Source organism: Mastigoproctus giganteus, chromosome 12 (assembly GCF_048544385.1).
Source record: "Mastigoproctus giganteus isolate SK-2022 chromosome 12, ASM4854438v1, whole genome shotgun sequence".
Lineage (NCBI taxonomy): Eukaryota > Metazoa > Arthropoda > Arachnida > Uropygi > Thelyphonidae > Mastigoproctus > Mastigoproctus giganteus.
In genome coordinates this window covers 14,878,845-14,894,263 of record NC_143586.1, presented here as the reverse complement: position 1 = coordinate 14,894,263, position 15,419 = coordinate 14,878,845, and the positions used below count along the sequence as shown (strand labels likewise).

Below are 15,419 nucleotides of genomic sequence, written 5' to 3'. Positions count from 1 at the left end.
AAGAGGGAACATCATTATTATTATTACAAGTCTAAATACTGGCAGCCACAAAAATGCAGAAGTGGACAAGGAAAACCTTTCATAATTACCAATTCAAGTTTATGTAAATCAAAAAACAGGATAAAGAACACACTGCCCTCTATTTATGCATGTTATTCTATTCAATGAGTAGAACAATCAGAAGTTGGTTAAGATCACATGCTGTGGTCTTTTATCATGGTGAGTGACTAGAGATAGAAGCTTGTTCTTTTGGAAAAGAGCAAGCTTTAACTTCTATGAACAAATATTCCTTATTCAGTTTGTTTTAGATGTTTAGCGATACCAGTGCTATTATGGCCACATCGTGACTTTCAAGGTTTCTGGTGTAATATTATCGTCCAAGTTGAAAGCCATATATATTTACAATTTGCAGTTAGAAATTATAAATGTCTAATTAATTTCAGAAATTTAAATAATTCTGAGAGGATTACATCTTCGCCTATTATCTGTTGAAGTGTAGTTTCCTGCTAATAAGGGAGGAACTTGAATATTGCACCTATTGCTTTGCATATAAGTAGAGTCAGTGAAACTATTCATTTTCAGGGATTTCCTGAATGAGCTAGAATCCAACAAAAATTAACTGTTGCATTTTTTTGATTTTAATTAGCATATACTTTTCAAGAAGGGAATAAATAGCATAACTTTCAAGTATAACGTACATTTTGTAATGTACCTACTGAACTTCGTGAATCATAGAGTCAAAGCTCTTTATAGCAAATCCTAGGGGAATGAGAAAAATGGTCATTTTGGATAACCAGAATTTTATTACATAAGGAACAAGCTATAATTAGGATAGCATAATGTTTTAACGAACTTTATCCTTTAATTCTACTAAAATAAGTAGAGAGCTGTATAAAACGTTACATGAGAAAGTGATAGCAGCTTAATCATGATGAAGGATAACTCTTTTTTTTTTTCTTTCTTCAAAAATATTAAAATCAAAAAAAAAAAAAAAAAAGGTAGTTAAGTAAATAATAATATGAGAGATGATATAAATACCTAGCTAGCAAGTGTTAATTTCAGCTGAAAATAATGTAAATGTGCTGTACCTTGAAACAATTATCACACAAGTGAAAAATGTCAACAAAATGTATTGCTAAATAATCTTGCTCATTTTTAGAGTTAGCATATTTGTCATGTAGACCTCTTTTATCATATCTGTATTCATATTTTTGAATTCAAAAATTTCAGCACATATTACTAACTCAGTTTTTAAGATTTTTCTTACTTTAAAATTTGCATAATGAACTGCTTTTTGCCAATGGGAAAGTTGTTTGGTCTAAAAAGAGCAACAGTGTCTTGCTTCCTTTATTCAATTTCCATCTGCTCATTGTTTTGCTTAAAAACAATTTCTGATCCTAATTTAAATGAGGCTTTTATTACTTTTCCTTTCAATTTACTTCTGGGATACTCCCTATTTCCCAAAAGCAATTTTGTCACATGTACTTTTTTTTTTTTTTTTTTTTTTTTTTTAAAGAAAGTAAAAAAATCTATATACGTATTAAATAAAATTAGTAATACGGATTTTAAAAACTTTCAGTTTGAAATGCCTATGTTAAGTTAGTTAATATGAATACCAGCAGTGAGTTTTTTACTGAAATAAAGCCTTAAAGCCTAAATTTTTGAAAACTGCCAGCTCTAATTATATTGGAGGTTCAGAAGTGGGATACGTGAAAGAAATGTATCAACAATTAATTTCACAACTGAGCCAAAGACATCAAAAAAGTTCTAGTCACCGCGTCCCTAAGAGATTATCTACTTCTCCAATATCTGTGTGGATTTCTTCATCAATTGTGTATGTTACCCTATATTTCAAGCGAACTTTTTCCTATACAAAAGAAGAAAACCTAATTAGAGATATTAAATTAAACATAAAGCAAAATTTCATGACATATTAAGAATACAGAACATGTATACCTGAAATAATTCAATAAATTAAAAAAAAAAAAAAAAAAAAGCTGTTATTCAGATAGTGCAAACTCAAGTCAATTTATTAGAAAAACAAACTACAATTCGAAGGACTATTTGTCAGGGGAACAACAGTGATTTATCATTGCATGGGCATGACATAAGATAATAATATTCCTCTAATATATCAATCATGTAGACTAGATGGAATTTCTCAATTACTAGCTGGTGTACTGAATGGGTTTGGTGAAGGACATGGTTATATGCAGGTAAAGTAAAGTGCAGCCATTATCAACCCACTGCAGGATGGAAGCCTCCTCAACAATTCATGCTGAGGGAAATGGACCATAATCTGCCACGCTGGTCCAGTGTGGGTTGGCAGATCGACCATATTCAGCAGTCAGAGGCTTGAACCCCAGTCTACTCAAAGAGCGTGTGCTACTGCACTCCCGCTCCTGACCACTCGGCTATGGAGGCCTTGCAGGTAGACAATCATAATTGAACAACACTTCATTGCACAGAGATAAAACAATTACTTAATAGCTTTCTGAACATGCAGAATGAAAAAATATGCATTAATAGATTATACATTATATACTTCTAAATTGAAAACTTTGACAGTAGTATTAAATTATATTTACAGATATATCATTATTATAATTTTGAGGTTACATGACACACATGCACACAAAAATTAGTTTAAGTTTCGACAAAGGTTACTGTCCAAACAAGGGTATATTATAATTGGTGTCAAGGACTGCTGATTCAGGATCAGACTGAGGATTTTGGGAATTTTAAAGGGAACTGATTTTAGCCTAGAGCATCATTATTTTTTACTTATTCTAGCAGACCTATGGGCTTCAGAGGGATTCCCACTGTTGCCAGTGCTGAAACTGGCACTAGGATTGTTGGGGAAAGAGGAGAGAAGTGTTGGCGGTGTCAGAGGAACTGGTGGGGTAAGGGGGAAGAGGCAGGGGAAAATATCATCATTTATATCTTTTCAACATTTTTGATGCCACGGCAGAAAAATTTGAATTAATTTCATTTGCATCTCAGTGCACAAGATTCCAATATTGCACTTTCCCTGAAATTAGAATATTAATCCATGTCCCACCCTCCATTCCTAAGTGGGGGAATGAAAACTATCATTAGCATTAGTTGAGGTGTGGCCTGACCATTGCCTTATACAAAGGGATAATCATCTTGTCTCTGCTAGCAAAATTCCTATATATCATTGACAAAACTTCATGGGCCGACTGGGCTAGCCGCGTGGGTAAAGTACCTGCCCGGCAACCCAAAGGTCGCGGGTTCGATTCCCGCCTCAGGCTTGGATCAAAGTACTGCAAAAAACCTTGGGAGGTGCAATATGGCCACAGAAGCCGATGCGCCAACAACTAACTACCAAATCAAAAAAAAAAAAAAAAACTTCATGATCTGCTCTGGAAACTCATCAGCACTGCTGACAGAACTTGATATCTGCTGCACAATTATTCCAAGGTCTTTTTCATTCTCCACCTCCCTGAGTGTAGTAACACACAGCTGGTACATTTCTCTTGGGTTATTGCTACCCATATGCAGTAACTCAATATTTTTGCATTTGTCAATGTTAAACTTCAGTTTCCACTTCTCAGCCCATCTGCCCAAATTTTCTAGATATTGTTGTAGTAGCATACAGTCTTTACTGTCATTAACAACCCTGCCAACCTTTGTATCATCTGTGAACTTGGACATTATGCCTGACACACCTTCACCGATATCACTGAAAAAAAAATAAAACAAAACCCGAACAATGGGGGAAATCCACTAATAACATTAGTCCACATAGAGCAGTGTCCATTTATTACCACTCTCTGCCGTCTCCCACTCAACCATCCCTTTATCCATTGCAGCAACTTGCCCTTAATGCCATACTGCTCCAATTTGTATGGCAGTCTTCCTTGTGCAACAGTATCAAAAGCTTTTCTGATATCCAAGTATATGATATCAAAATTATTTTTTGCATCCAGTTCCTTTGGATACTACAATGTAGTATCCAATTTGATTGGATACTACATTGTAGTATCCAATCAAATTGTCAGACAAGACTTCCCCTTAACAATCCATGCTGTATCTGAACTATTAGTGCAGTCTTGTCTAAGTGATCCTGCATCACTTCTTTAACCAGTGACTCCATTACTTTCCCCAGAACACAAGTTAAACTAACAGGTTTATAATTATTTGTGTCACCCTTTGAACCCCTTTGTGAACTGGGGATATATCTGCACATCTCCAGTCCACGGAGACTTCCCCTGAATCTAAGGATGCTCTAATAATTATGGCTAAGGGTTTGCTTACTTCCCTCACTGCCTCCTTCAATATAACTGGATAGATTTCATCTGCCCCAGGTGCCTTTTTTATGTTTAACTATAACAATTTCTCCTCCGCTTTGCTCTCAGTTATTATTACAAAATCATTTAACTTCCTATTAGAGTTTAGTAAACTTCTGTCCTCCCCTTCCTTATAGAATTGCTCATGTGTGAATGTAGATGCAAAATACTCATTCAGTTTGTCAGCTATCTGAGCAGGATCATCAACAGTCAAACCATCGATATCAAGTGGACCAATCTGATTCATCCACTTCCTTCTAGAGTTTACACAAATAAAGAAGCCTTTGTTGTTTTTCTTTGCATCCTTTGCCAAGGATTTCTCGTAATCAGCCTTCACTTGCAGACTAGCTTATATCTACCATGACATAGGCTTCTGTGTCACCTGATAATTTATATGCATCCCACACATTTTTCTTCTCTGCCATGAGCCTCATCAGTTCATCTGACATCCATTTAGGTCTAAATCTTGAACAGTATTTCATAATTGATAAGAAAAGCCTAGTAGCCAAGATTACCAAGATTAATTTCTTGAAGGCTTCCCATTTAGAATTCGCTGTTTTTAACATCAGTTGATCCCACTGTATAGAATTTAAAAACTGCCTGAGACCACTGTAGTCACCTTTACAAAAACAAAAACCCTTCCCTTTAGCATTGATGGTAGTTACATCTTTAAGTAAATCCTACATCAGTAGTACACTGTGATCACTATCACCTAATGGTTCCTTAATCTGCAAATTCTTTATACACGAATAATCACTGCTTATAACCAGATCAAGAGAATTACCATCTCTGGTTGCCTCTTGAACATGTTGCTGTAGAAAACATGTCCTCCGATAAATCCAAAAAAAGTCTTGCTAACGCACAAGTGACCAACTCAAGTTCCAGTCAATATCTGGAAAGTTCAAATTCCCCATTACAAGACATTCTGATTTACTGGCCCACTCTATTTCTCTGCACAACTGTTTGTTGTACTCATCAGAGTAATTAGGCCTATAACTCACTCCAACTCTCAATTTACTTTTCCAAGTGCTTAAGTCACACCAAACTGGCTGAACATTGCACTGTCCACCCATGTCAACTGGATGCACTTCCTTAGATTTTATGTTTCTTAACTAACAGTATAACCCCTCCTACCTTCCTATGCTGTATCTTTTCTGTGCACATTGTACTCCCCAAATTCCAATTCTGCACTGCTTATATCTGTGTGGCATCATGTCCCTGATATCCCAAAAATATTTGCCTTTGATGTCTTGATCAGCACTTTGAATTCATCAAATTTATTTACAATACTTCTAGCACTGGTGTTCATGCACCTATTCCTACTCTTAGTTACCCTAACACAGCCCATATACAGTTGTGGCCTGTGACTCTGATGTTTGGGGGTGCTGCGTCTTAAAGTTATATTAAATTGCCTTGGTTATAAGACATGTAGACATCAACAGTAATAATAATAATAAGCAAGTTAAAAATACTACAAAACATTAACTAGACATTTAAAATTAACAGACTTGAACTTTTATTTAAAAACAAAATCCATTCTTCGGTTTTTATTTGTTGAAAATAGATTAAGAAGTTATTATAGATTAATAACTTAAAAATGTTTTTATTCTTTTTAATGTCAAATGGCAGCATTCAGGCTCTGAAGTAGTCATAGGAATGGTCAAAAGAACTTTTATGAGTTTTGTAAGTTCACCAAGAACTTCAGCTAGATTATTTTCTGAGATAAATTTCAGCAAGTAAGTTAATTGTGTAGATCATGTCTGCTATAGAAAACTTGTAATTCTGTAAGAAGTTTTTCTCTTTCAATCATGGGATATGCCTCAGCAGTCTCCCGTACCTCTTCCACAGGCATTTTCGTAGGAAAAATAAAAGTTCTCCTTGTTAAACAATTTAGCAGCAATTAATTGCTTTGTAAAAGAATATCTCTCACCTATGTCAACACTTATATAGTCGCATACTTCCTTTGCTTCAATCATGAGTGTTTTTGAAGGATTTTCACAGTACATTGAATTCCTGATTTTTAGAATGGCATTTTTAAAGTTTTCTATATATTCATGTATTTTAACTGCCTCAATTTCTCGAGATTGCATTTGATTATAAATAACTTCCATGTGAGGCTTTATCTGATGGAAAAGTTCTAACCAGAACTCGAATTTTTCATTACTCAAGATGTGCAAAATTCCAGTTTCTTCTGAAATCATCTTATCTGTGTTTGCTGTCGCTTGTAGTTCCTCCATGCACTTTTTTAAGGATTCAAAATCTTCATAAACACTGTTCACGGAGTGTATATTGAAGTTGCATCTTGTAGGGGAAGGTCAGGCAACACAGCTGTCCATAAGCTTTCTGAGAACAGAGAGATGCTGTGGTGATCTCGAGAAAAATGTTGGTATCAACATGAGGTTCGAAAAGAATATTCTTGAATCTTGGGTACTACTTGCTGCATTTCTCATCATCAGATTCAGTTGGTGTGCATAGCAGTGAATTGAATGTGCATTTTTGTACACTTCTTTTATTTTAGCCTGAACTCTCCCTTTCTTGCCTTTCATCACACTTGCGCCATCAAATGTCTGAGCAACCAGTTTTTGAGTATTTCCTTTCAGGATTATGTCTAACTGATCTAGAATGCACTTCGATATTCTGTCTCCATTTGGTTTTCCAGAGTGAAAAAACCCAAAAATGCTCAAAAATGTCTCCATTCAGTTCATATCTCAGAATTTAATGCAGTCTATTATTTTAGATAATACCTCACGATTCTTGGTAACTTTTCTGTTATGTTTGCACATTGAAAGTCTGTAGACCTCACTAAGCTGTTATTTAATATTTACACTTCCTAAAAGCGATAATGAAATCACATTATCAATATATTTCTTCGAACTCTACAGACTTTCAATGTGCAAACATAACAGAAAAGTTACCAAGAATCGGTTACCAAGTTACCAAGAGTTTTTTCTTTCATTCTGTTTATGTTTGTAAAGCCACTTTTTGTCCACATTAAATAACCTCTGAACAGTAAACATGAAAAACAAAACAATGCATTTTTAACTTCACAACCACAAAGCCAACTTTTCCTTTGGTACCATTCAGTTTTAAAACTGCGAATATATTTCTTATTATTACTTATTCTCTGCTGAGAAATTTGAATCTTTGGTATGGGGTGGCCTTCTTTTTTAATCACATTTTTTTCTTGGAGAGATAATTATGAAAAACTAAGTTGCTGAAGTTTATTCATTGTCATGCGATTTACTTCATGGGGAAGCATGGAGGCCATGATCGAACCAAATTTCACAAAATCGTGTGTAGTAGAAATAATGTTTTACTTACAACATCACCTCATAATATAACTTCAACTTACCAAGTTCAAGCTCAATTCGCAATTAAGCTGTAATCATATAATTAGATTGTTGAATGTTGAGTATTGACTTAATACTGATATTATTTAGTTAATTAATGGGAATTTGGGCAAATAACAAAACGACACTGACATTGTGGCTACACACCCATCATGGTCAACAATGAAATCTGCACTGCACACTTTACAGTGACTTTGATTCGTTTCACCTATAAAAAATTTATATTGGCAAGTTGCCAATATGCTGGTTGCCAAAGGCAATCAACTAACAGATATTCACTGGAATGCAAAATGTGTCAGTGCCTGGCGTACAGTGAGACCTACGGTTAATTAAACTTCAAAGTTGGAAACGATTTCATGTTTTTATTTGTTTATTATTGAAATGATTAATGGAAATAGAGGATGCACATACTATATGCGGGTCCTGTTAATAAAAATATTCATTGCGTTACATTGTTCTTCACAAAATTTCATATAACTCTGTTCACTGTATATATCTAGATTTAAATAGCTGGGGATGCTGCAGTGCCTATGGACGAGCCGCCCCTGCCCATGTATTTACTTGTTCCATAATGATTCGCAGGCTCTTGAAATCCCCAGCAATTCTCTCTAGGCTGCTGCTCATTACAATGGAAGCAGCGCAAGAATCACTTTCGCCTCTGCCTGTGGCTACTGTTAATCTTTTAGTCTGTGAAACCCCCCCCCCCAAGCTAGCAGTTTTCCGATCCACTTAACACTGCCTCAATAGCATCAGCAAATATTCTTGCACTCTTTCTATTTAAGAGTATCCCATCCCTGCAGATGCAGTCCCTCCTTTTAGCAAGTACAATCTCTCCAGGGCCAAACTGATTGACAAGGCTCTCATCCATCATATACTCCCTCCTATCATGTCTGAGCAGAACTGCACACTTACAAATTTGTAAGTGTGCAATTCTGACTGTCAATGTTGAAAATATGTCAATGTTGAAAAAAAAAAAAAAAAAAGTCTTTTTTCAACATTGACATATATGGCAAACTCACTGACACCACTGGGAGCATCATCAATTTCTTCTCCAACCATCCCATTTCTATAAAAGTAGGTATTATCAAGGGTATCACTCTGAGGGCCCTAAAAATCTGCAGTGCTCAATACCTGGATAAACAGCTCAGACACAATTCAACTACAGGATAACAATTATTCTCCTCAGTTTATTAAAAGAATTGCAGATAATGCAGGTAGGTAAAAGCTAAAACTACACCTCAAAGCTATTCTCACCAGAATTTTTCATTGTTATGTTCAATCTAATCTTATCAGGGACACTGACATGAAAGTTTCAGTCACACATGAAATTTTTCAAACAGTTTAAACAAGTGGCTAGGAAGGCACTTGCTATTCTGTCTATGAGATATGGGATTTCTGCAAGTAGGAAAAAGGATGCGATTGTTCCTTTATATAAGAAAATTGTGAGGCAGCATTTAGTATATTGTGTTCAGGTCTGGAGGTTACACTTGAAGAATGATGAAGCTTCTAAAAAGAGTTCAAAGTAGGATAACCAGATTGGTGCTAATCAATATCTAAAATGGTTTTGAAGGTGTAGACTGAAAAGTATGGCAACCAAACACCTCTGGGGAGGGGGAGCTGATGAAGTATATAAAACCCTGAAGATAATCATTAAAATGAACAAAACATATTTTCATTGTCAGAAGAGAGAACCAGGGACCACATAAAATTCTGAGGAGTAATTTTGAAGGCAGGATCTCATGAAGTTTACTTTTGGGCACAGTGTTTGGAAGTGTTAAAAGTGGAATTGGATAGCAACTTTTTTTTGGCAATGAGAAGTTTAGGTGATTGAGAATTTTTTCTTTTTTTTGGCAGATGATGAAATGTCCCTTTCCTGGCACCATTCATCCTTTATAACACTAATGTTATTTTTAGAACAAAAAAATGTGCAGTGTCACATTAACAACACTTATTGGACATAAAAAAATTTATTTCATTGTTATGTCAATCTAATCTTATCAGTCAACTATGCATATACTTTATTATACTCACCTCATATTCACTCAGTTTAATGCAAGAAATCTAAAAAATTAAACTAAGAACCAAAAACTTAGCCCCATACTCATAAGTGTATAAAGGGGCTTCATGGATGGAGTAAGTTTTGGAATTTAGTTTTAATTTTTCACATTTTGTGCATTAAACCAAATAGATAGGCAAGTTTTGTAAAGTACATGCTGGGTTGGTTGAGTTAAGATTAGATTAGCACTCTCACAAAACTGAAGCTCAGGGGTGAAAAATATGTTTCCTTGTTATGTAAATTTACACATTAAATTTACATAACAAGGTTATGTAAATTTACATAGAGATTTCTATAAGATGATCAAAATATGATTAGGTAGGAAGAAGCTAAATAAACTATTACTGAGTAAGCCTTTCAGATTATATATTTTATCTCAATACTGCTTTAATTATTAATCAATACACTGTCCAGTCAAAATATGACCAACACAGTGTTTTAGCAATTGGTCATCCCCTCTCCCCACTGCCTGGTGGCATACGTCATGGTGAGAACCAGTAAATGTGATACTGCAAGATCATGGTGTGTGGTCCATACAAAGTACTTGATTGTTGTGCGAAAGGACTGTAATCTGACTGACTTCGAAAATGAGATGGTTATTGGATACCAACTGCAAATCCTGTGGGCTGTTAACAGGAAGCTGTAGTTAAGGCGTTCCAAGAATAGGCAGATAGTGGATGCAGCAGTCACAGGGCCACTGGCAGGTGCCCATGCCTCACTGATGATTATGGTGAATGTAGGCTGTTCCACCTTATGTGAGCTGATTACAAAGTCCACTGTGACAGCATGATTCTCCCCATATACAGCTTTCATCTTCTCATGGTTTGCTTCTTTACCTCACAAATGAAGAAATTTTAGGACCAAAACCTTCTACAGCATGCTACCTCTCACAGTATTCATAGCTCTAGTTTAGTAATCAATGGATCTAGAAAAACAAACAAACATACATTAACTTGTGAGACTTAGTGATGGATGTATGTGTGTGTGTGTGTACACATAATATCAAATCCCTAACTCAAATATTTCTAGGTGAGGATAAATACTTATTGATCGTCCTTCATACAAATTGGGTGTTACCACACTCAAGTCAGTGAGTTAGTAATATAAATTGAATACTGCATAAGGTGTGGAAACACATCATTTTAGAAGGATGTGTTTCCACACCTTATGGAAACACATCATTTTAGAAGGATGTAGATCTGTTGGAATGGTCCAGAGAAGAGCAAAAAGGCTAGACAGGGTACAAAAGGGTTCTCTCACCAGATTGTAAAGGTGTCTCCCTAGCCAGGTGGAAAGGAGCAGCAGTGCGTAGCACACACTTCTTGATTAGAGGGAGTTCAAGCCCATCACCACCAAATACGGAGGATGCAGAAAGGTCAGGGCATGACCACTGCATATCCGCAGAGTAATATGGCCTTAGTTGCTAATGCTCCTAAAAACCAAATAACAAACAAACAACCAGATTGTAGTTTAAAAATCCATTTAAATTGTTTAAATGGATTTGGTAAACACTAAATGATGAAGGCATCCTTATTTCTTGGACACACAGGACATAAATTTGAACTGGAAAAGGATTTATGGGGTTGTTCCAACTTGTTTGTTGAACAAATTTCATCTGGTGTTTTGGAAGTGGACAGTTTAAATAAATTTAAATGAAGGGCTGGAAAAAACTATTAAAATGATAGGCAAATGAAATTGGTAGTATTTTTTTTAATATTGGCTTCTGCTTATAAGCTTGCTTCTTTGCACATTTTGCCATTAAGGCACAGAAAACATTATTCTTATGCTAAAAGAATTGCAATAGCAGAAGAAGCACTTAGGAAAAAGAAATCATTTATTGCAAGCAAGATAAACAAAGAAAAGAGGAAGAGATTAGTGAAAACCTATATATGGAGTATACTGCTGTATGGATGTGAAACATGGTCAATAACAGCAACAGATTGGAGGGGAATTGGAGCATTTGAGATGTTTTGCTGGAGAACATTGATGAAAATCAACTGGAAGGACAAAAAGATGAATGAAGAGGTTCTCAGAGCAGCTGAGGAACAAAGAACAATCAAGAAAACCGTAATAAAGAGGAAGGTGCAGTTCCTAGGACATCTCTGGAGACACAATGATTGGATAGAACATACTAGAAGGACAGCTTGAAGGGAAAAGAAGCAGAGGACAACCAAGAAACACACCACTTGATGATGCTCCAACTCTAAAGAATGAACTACAGTGAAGCAAAAGAAAAAGCCCAAATTCGGGTTGAGTGGAGAAAAAAGATCTCTATGGCCCTTAGAATGATGATGCTCAAGCATATATCTAGGGAGTATCAGAGATTTCAATATGTCAAAAAAGCATAACCTCTCCACTACCTTAATGTCTTCATCAGGCAAAATTTGTCATTCGTGTTTGGTTGTTTTCCATTCATAATTTGTTCCTGCCATCTGCATTATGCAAGGAATCGTGAGCTTTGGACCATATAACTTTTTAAGCCTACAATGTTCAGTTTCAGCAATCTTAAGCCTGAGGCAGTCTTTTTTTTTTTTTTTTTGCACATACATTACAGTTCAACTCTTGGATGCTATCATGTATAGCAGAAGGTAAAAGTATATTTCAACAAAAACAACAGCAACAAAAAAAATTACTTTCAGGTCTGACAGTTTTTTATTTATAAGTTTCCATTTTATCATTGCTTATAATATTACTTACTTTATGAGGATTAGCTAATAACATTACTTGAGTAATTGCTGCAGGGGGAAGAATGGGATTGTGGGGTGGCAAGTCAGTGGCAGATGGTGGTTGGAGCTTGATCTTCATTATCTAATTAAAATATAAATATTCTGTTCAGTAAACAGTAAATAACAATAATCAGACAACGAAAATTTTATTTATATCCTTATTATGAGATATTCCTATTAGGAGGTTTTTTTTTTACCTAAATCTGAATTACTTAATCTGTTTTTGGATGTATGAGAAATGCACCCTGAGGCTAGATAAAGTAATAAAAAAACTCTTTCCTACTGAAATTCATTATAAGCCCTTTTAGAAAAGTTTTGCCATTAATTTTTCGTTTAGAAGTTCAACAAATATCTTATAACTAAATAAGAAACAAGCAAAATGCAAGACAAAATGTAAAATTCTACTAGATTTATTACATGTGAAAAAGAAACTTCCTAATTAATAAGAGAATGCTAAACACTGACTTTTAATTGATTTATTTCCATTAGTATAAAATGGCATAAAATGTCTCCCTAGTTTTATATATTATCTATTTCGTCTTTTAACAATTTTAACATACACCAAAATGTCATGTACCACACTTCCTTGTACACTGAACTGTCATACAATGAATTATCCTGCATCAAACTGTCATGATCTCCAACAGCATTTACAAAAGACAATATTTAGATCAGTGGCAGGCATGGTAGAACAAGTGTGTGATTGCAGAAGAAGACCATGTTAAAGAATACTAACTATGTAAACATTTATCATTGAATAAAATTTATTTTTTGCAACATTCACCAAATGTTTTGATTAACTCTTGCACATTTGATGTAAAATGTAGCTTTTAAATATATATTTATATATTTAAAAGTATATTTAAATATATATATATATATATTAATGATAAAAGGAAAGCAAGAAATAAAGAAAAGCAAGAAAGTTAAAAGACAATAACTAATATTTATGGGTTAATGCAGTTGCAAGCAATCATGCAATACACCCACAATGTCTACAGAATATCATTAGAAAAAGTAAATCAATCCAATAATAAGAATACCATCAAGGACTTAAGAAAACGCAAAAAAAAAAAAAAAAAAAAAAAAAAAAATTATTATTATTATCGCTTTTTACCGACAATCTAGATGACTTCAACTGGGGCCAACCACCCAGAATGAAGGCAAAAAACGACAAGAAGTTCTCTGTTTCTGTGATGATCAATATATGCTAAGTAATTTAAATCTAAACCAAATATAAACCAGTATAGGCCGAACATAAATCGAATATAAATAAATCGAATGAAGATAATTAATTAAGAAAAATTTTGAAATATTAGAATCAAAGGTAAGAAATATAAGTAAAATATAAATGTAAGCATATATTAATCATCGTTGACCCGACAGAGAACGTAATTTAAGGATTAAAACAAGATTAAATATATAATACATACTACATTTGACCGTATCTAGGACATAATGTAATAGTCATCAAAATAAAATGTGGTGCCCCCTATGTGATGGATACGGTAAAAATAAATAATTAAATTAAATTAACGCAAAGAGAAACATGCAGATAGTAAGAAGAAAAACTAAAGGAGTAGGAAAAATAGAACCTGAACTCCACAAAGGCGAAAAATAGTGGTATAGATAAGAAATAGTTTCTCCTACGTCCTCGGATTGCCCTAATAATTTCGGAGAAATAAAAATAAAGAGTGTAGGACAGCTTAAAGGCATTACAAGATATAAGTTGTGGCTCGGGTATGCCCGGGATCGCAAACCCGTTCCTATAGTAGGACCCTGAGCTGAATTTGCATGTTATCTCAGCGTGAATTTAAGTAAATTAAATGAATTTAACTATATGTATTAAAAAAAAAAAAAAAAAAAAAATGATACACTGTAATTTGCAAGCCGGTGGGTACAAGTTTTCTACGCCGTAAGACACCAAGAATGCAAAGTGTATCCTATTTACATATATACATGGCACTAAATATAATGATTTTATTGAAAATTATATTGAAACGATAGGTTCAGAAAACAAATTTTTGAAATTAATTATGCTAATTGCTTTCCTGAAGTGATATTTCAGGTAAGCGATAGGGAAATTATTATTGATCAACCTGCCGTACAACGCTGTTAAGCCCGCTGAACAATTTTTATTACTATTGCAGATATAAGCAATCCTTAAACATTGCGATAAAATTATATTAGCATGCACTGATTTTGATACATTTGATTTCCAGTTTGTAAGGCTGACTACGTTAAAATTAAATGCATCTCTTTTATTATATACGTTTACGTCTATTTTATTATTATGTAATATTTCTATATGAAGATCCAAGTAATTTGCTATAGTATCGGAACTATTAGTTTTTTCCAACACAAGCTCCCCTGGATATAATCCACTGTAATCCTGGACAAAATGTGGACAATTAAAAACACATATATCATCTACGTATCTGTATATAAGTAGGTTATCTTGAAATTCTCTTTCTGTATAATACAGATAAAGGTTTGCGATTATGCTTGATGCTGGACTTCCCATAGGGGTGCCAGTGACTTGTAAATATAACGATGTTCCGTCATATACACAGTTATTAAAGATGCATAATTTTATTAGAGAATTCCAATAGGTTAAATCAACCTTTATAGCATTTTTATTTTCTAAATATAGTTTCTGGAGGACGACTTCTAAGTTATTAAGGTTAATGCTCGTAAATAGACTGTTAAAGTCAAAAGTTTGTATTTGATGAATATTATTATTTTTTAGAGCATTTATAATAGGTAAGTTATTATTTATTATAATAGTTTTATTTAAGTTATTTAATATACTTTTAAGTAACTTTTCTAACGTTTTTCCGGGAAATTTCGCATAACTATCTCTACATGATGTTATGAATCTAAAAGCAATTGGTGTTTTGTGAAATTTGGGTATGCAATATATAAATGGATATTTTAGGTTATTATACTTTAACTTTAATTTTTTATGCAATGC

General features: G+C 34.1%; 1 protein-coding gene across 3 annotated transcripts in view; it reads right to left on the bottom strand.

Annotated features, from left to right (window-relative positions):
* Positions 1–1,676: 1,676 nt before the first annotated feature.
* The window catches only part of LOC150076723 (ADP-ribosylation factor-binding protein GGA1-like), a 303,671-nt gene continuing 289,928 nt past the window's right edge, over positions 1,677–15,419 (bottom strand). For 2 of the 3 annotated variants that reach the window (XM_090385588.1, XM_090385590.1), the window contains 2 exons: positions 12,417–12,527; positions 1,677–1,867 (listed from right to left, as the gene is read on the bottom strand). In XM_090385588.1, the coding sequence (XP_090241714.1) occupies positions 1,772–1,867; positions 12,417–12,527 (207 nt within the window). In that variant the 3' untranslated portion in view covers positions 1,677–1,771. The remainder of the gene's footprint in view (positions 1,868–12,416; positions 12,528–15,419) is intronic. The other variant, XM_090385589.1, reaches the window with a different exon arrangement.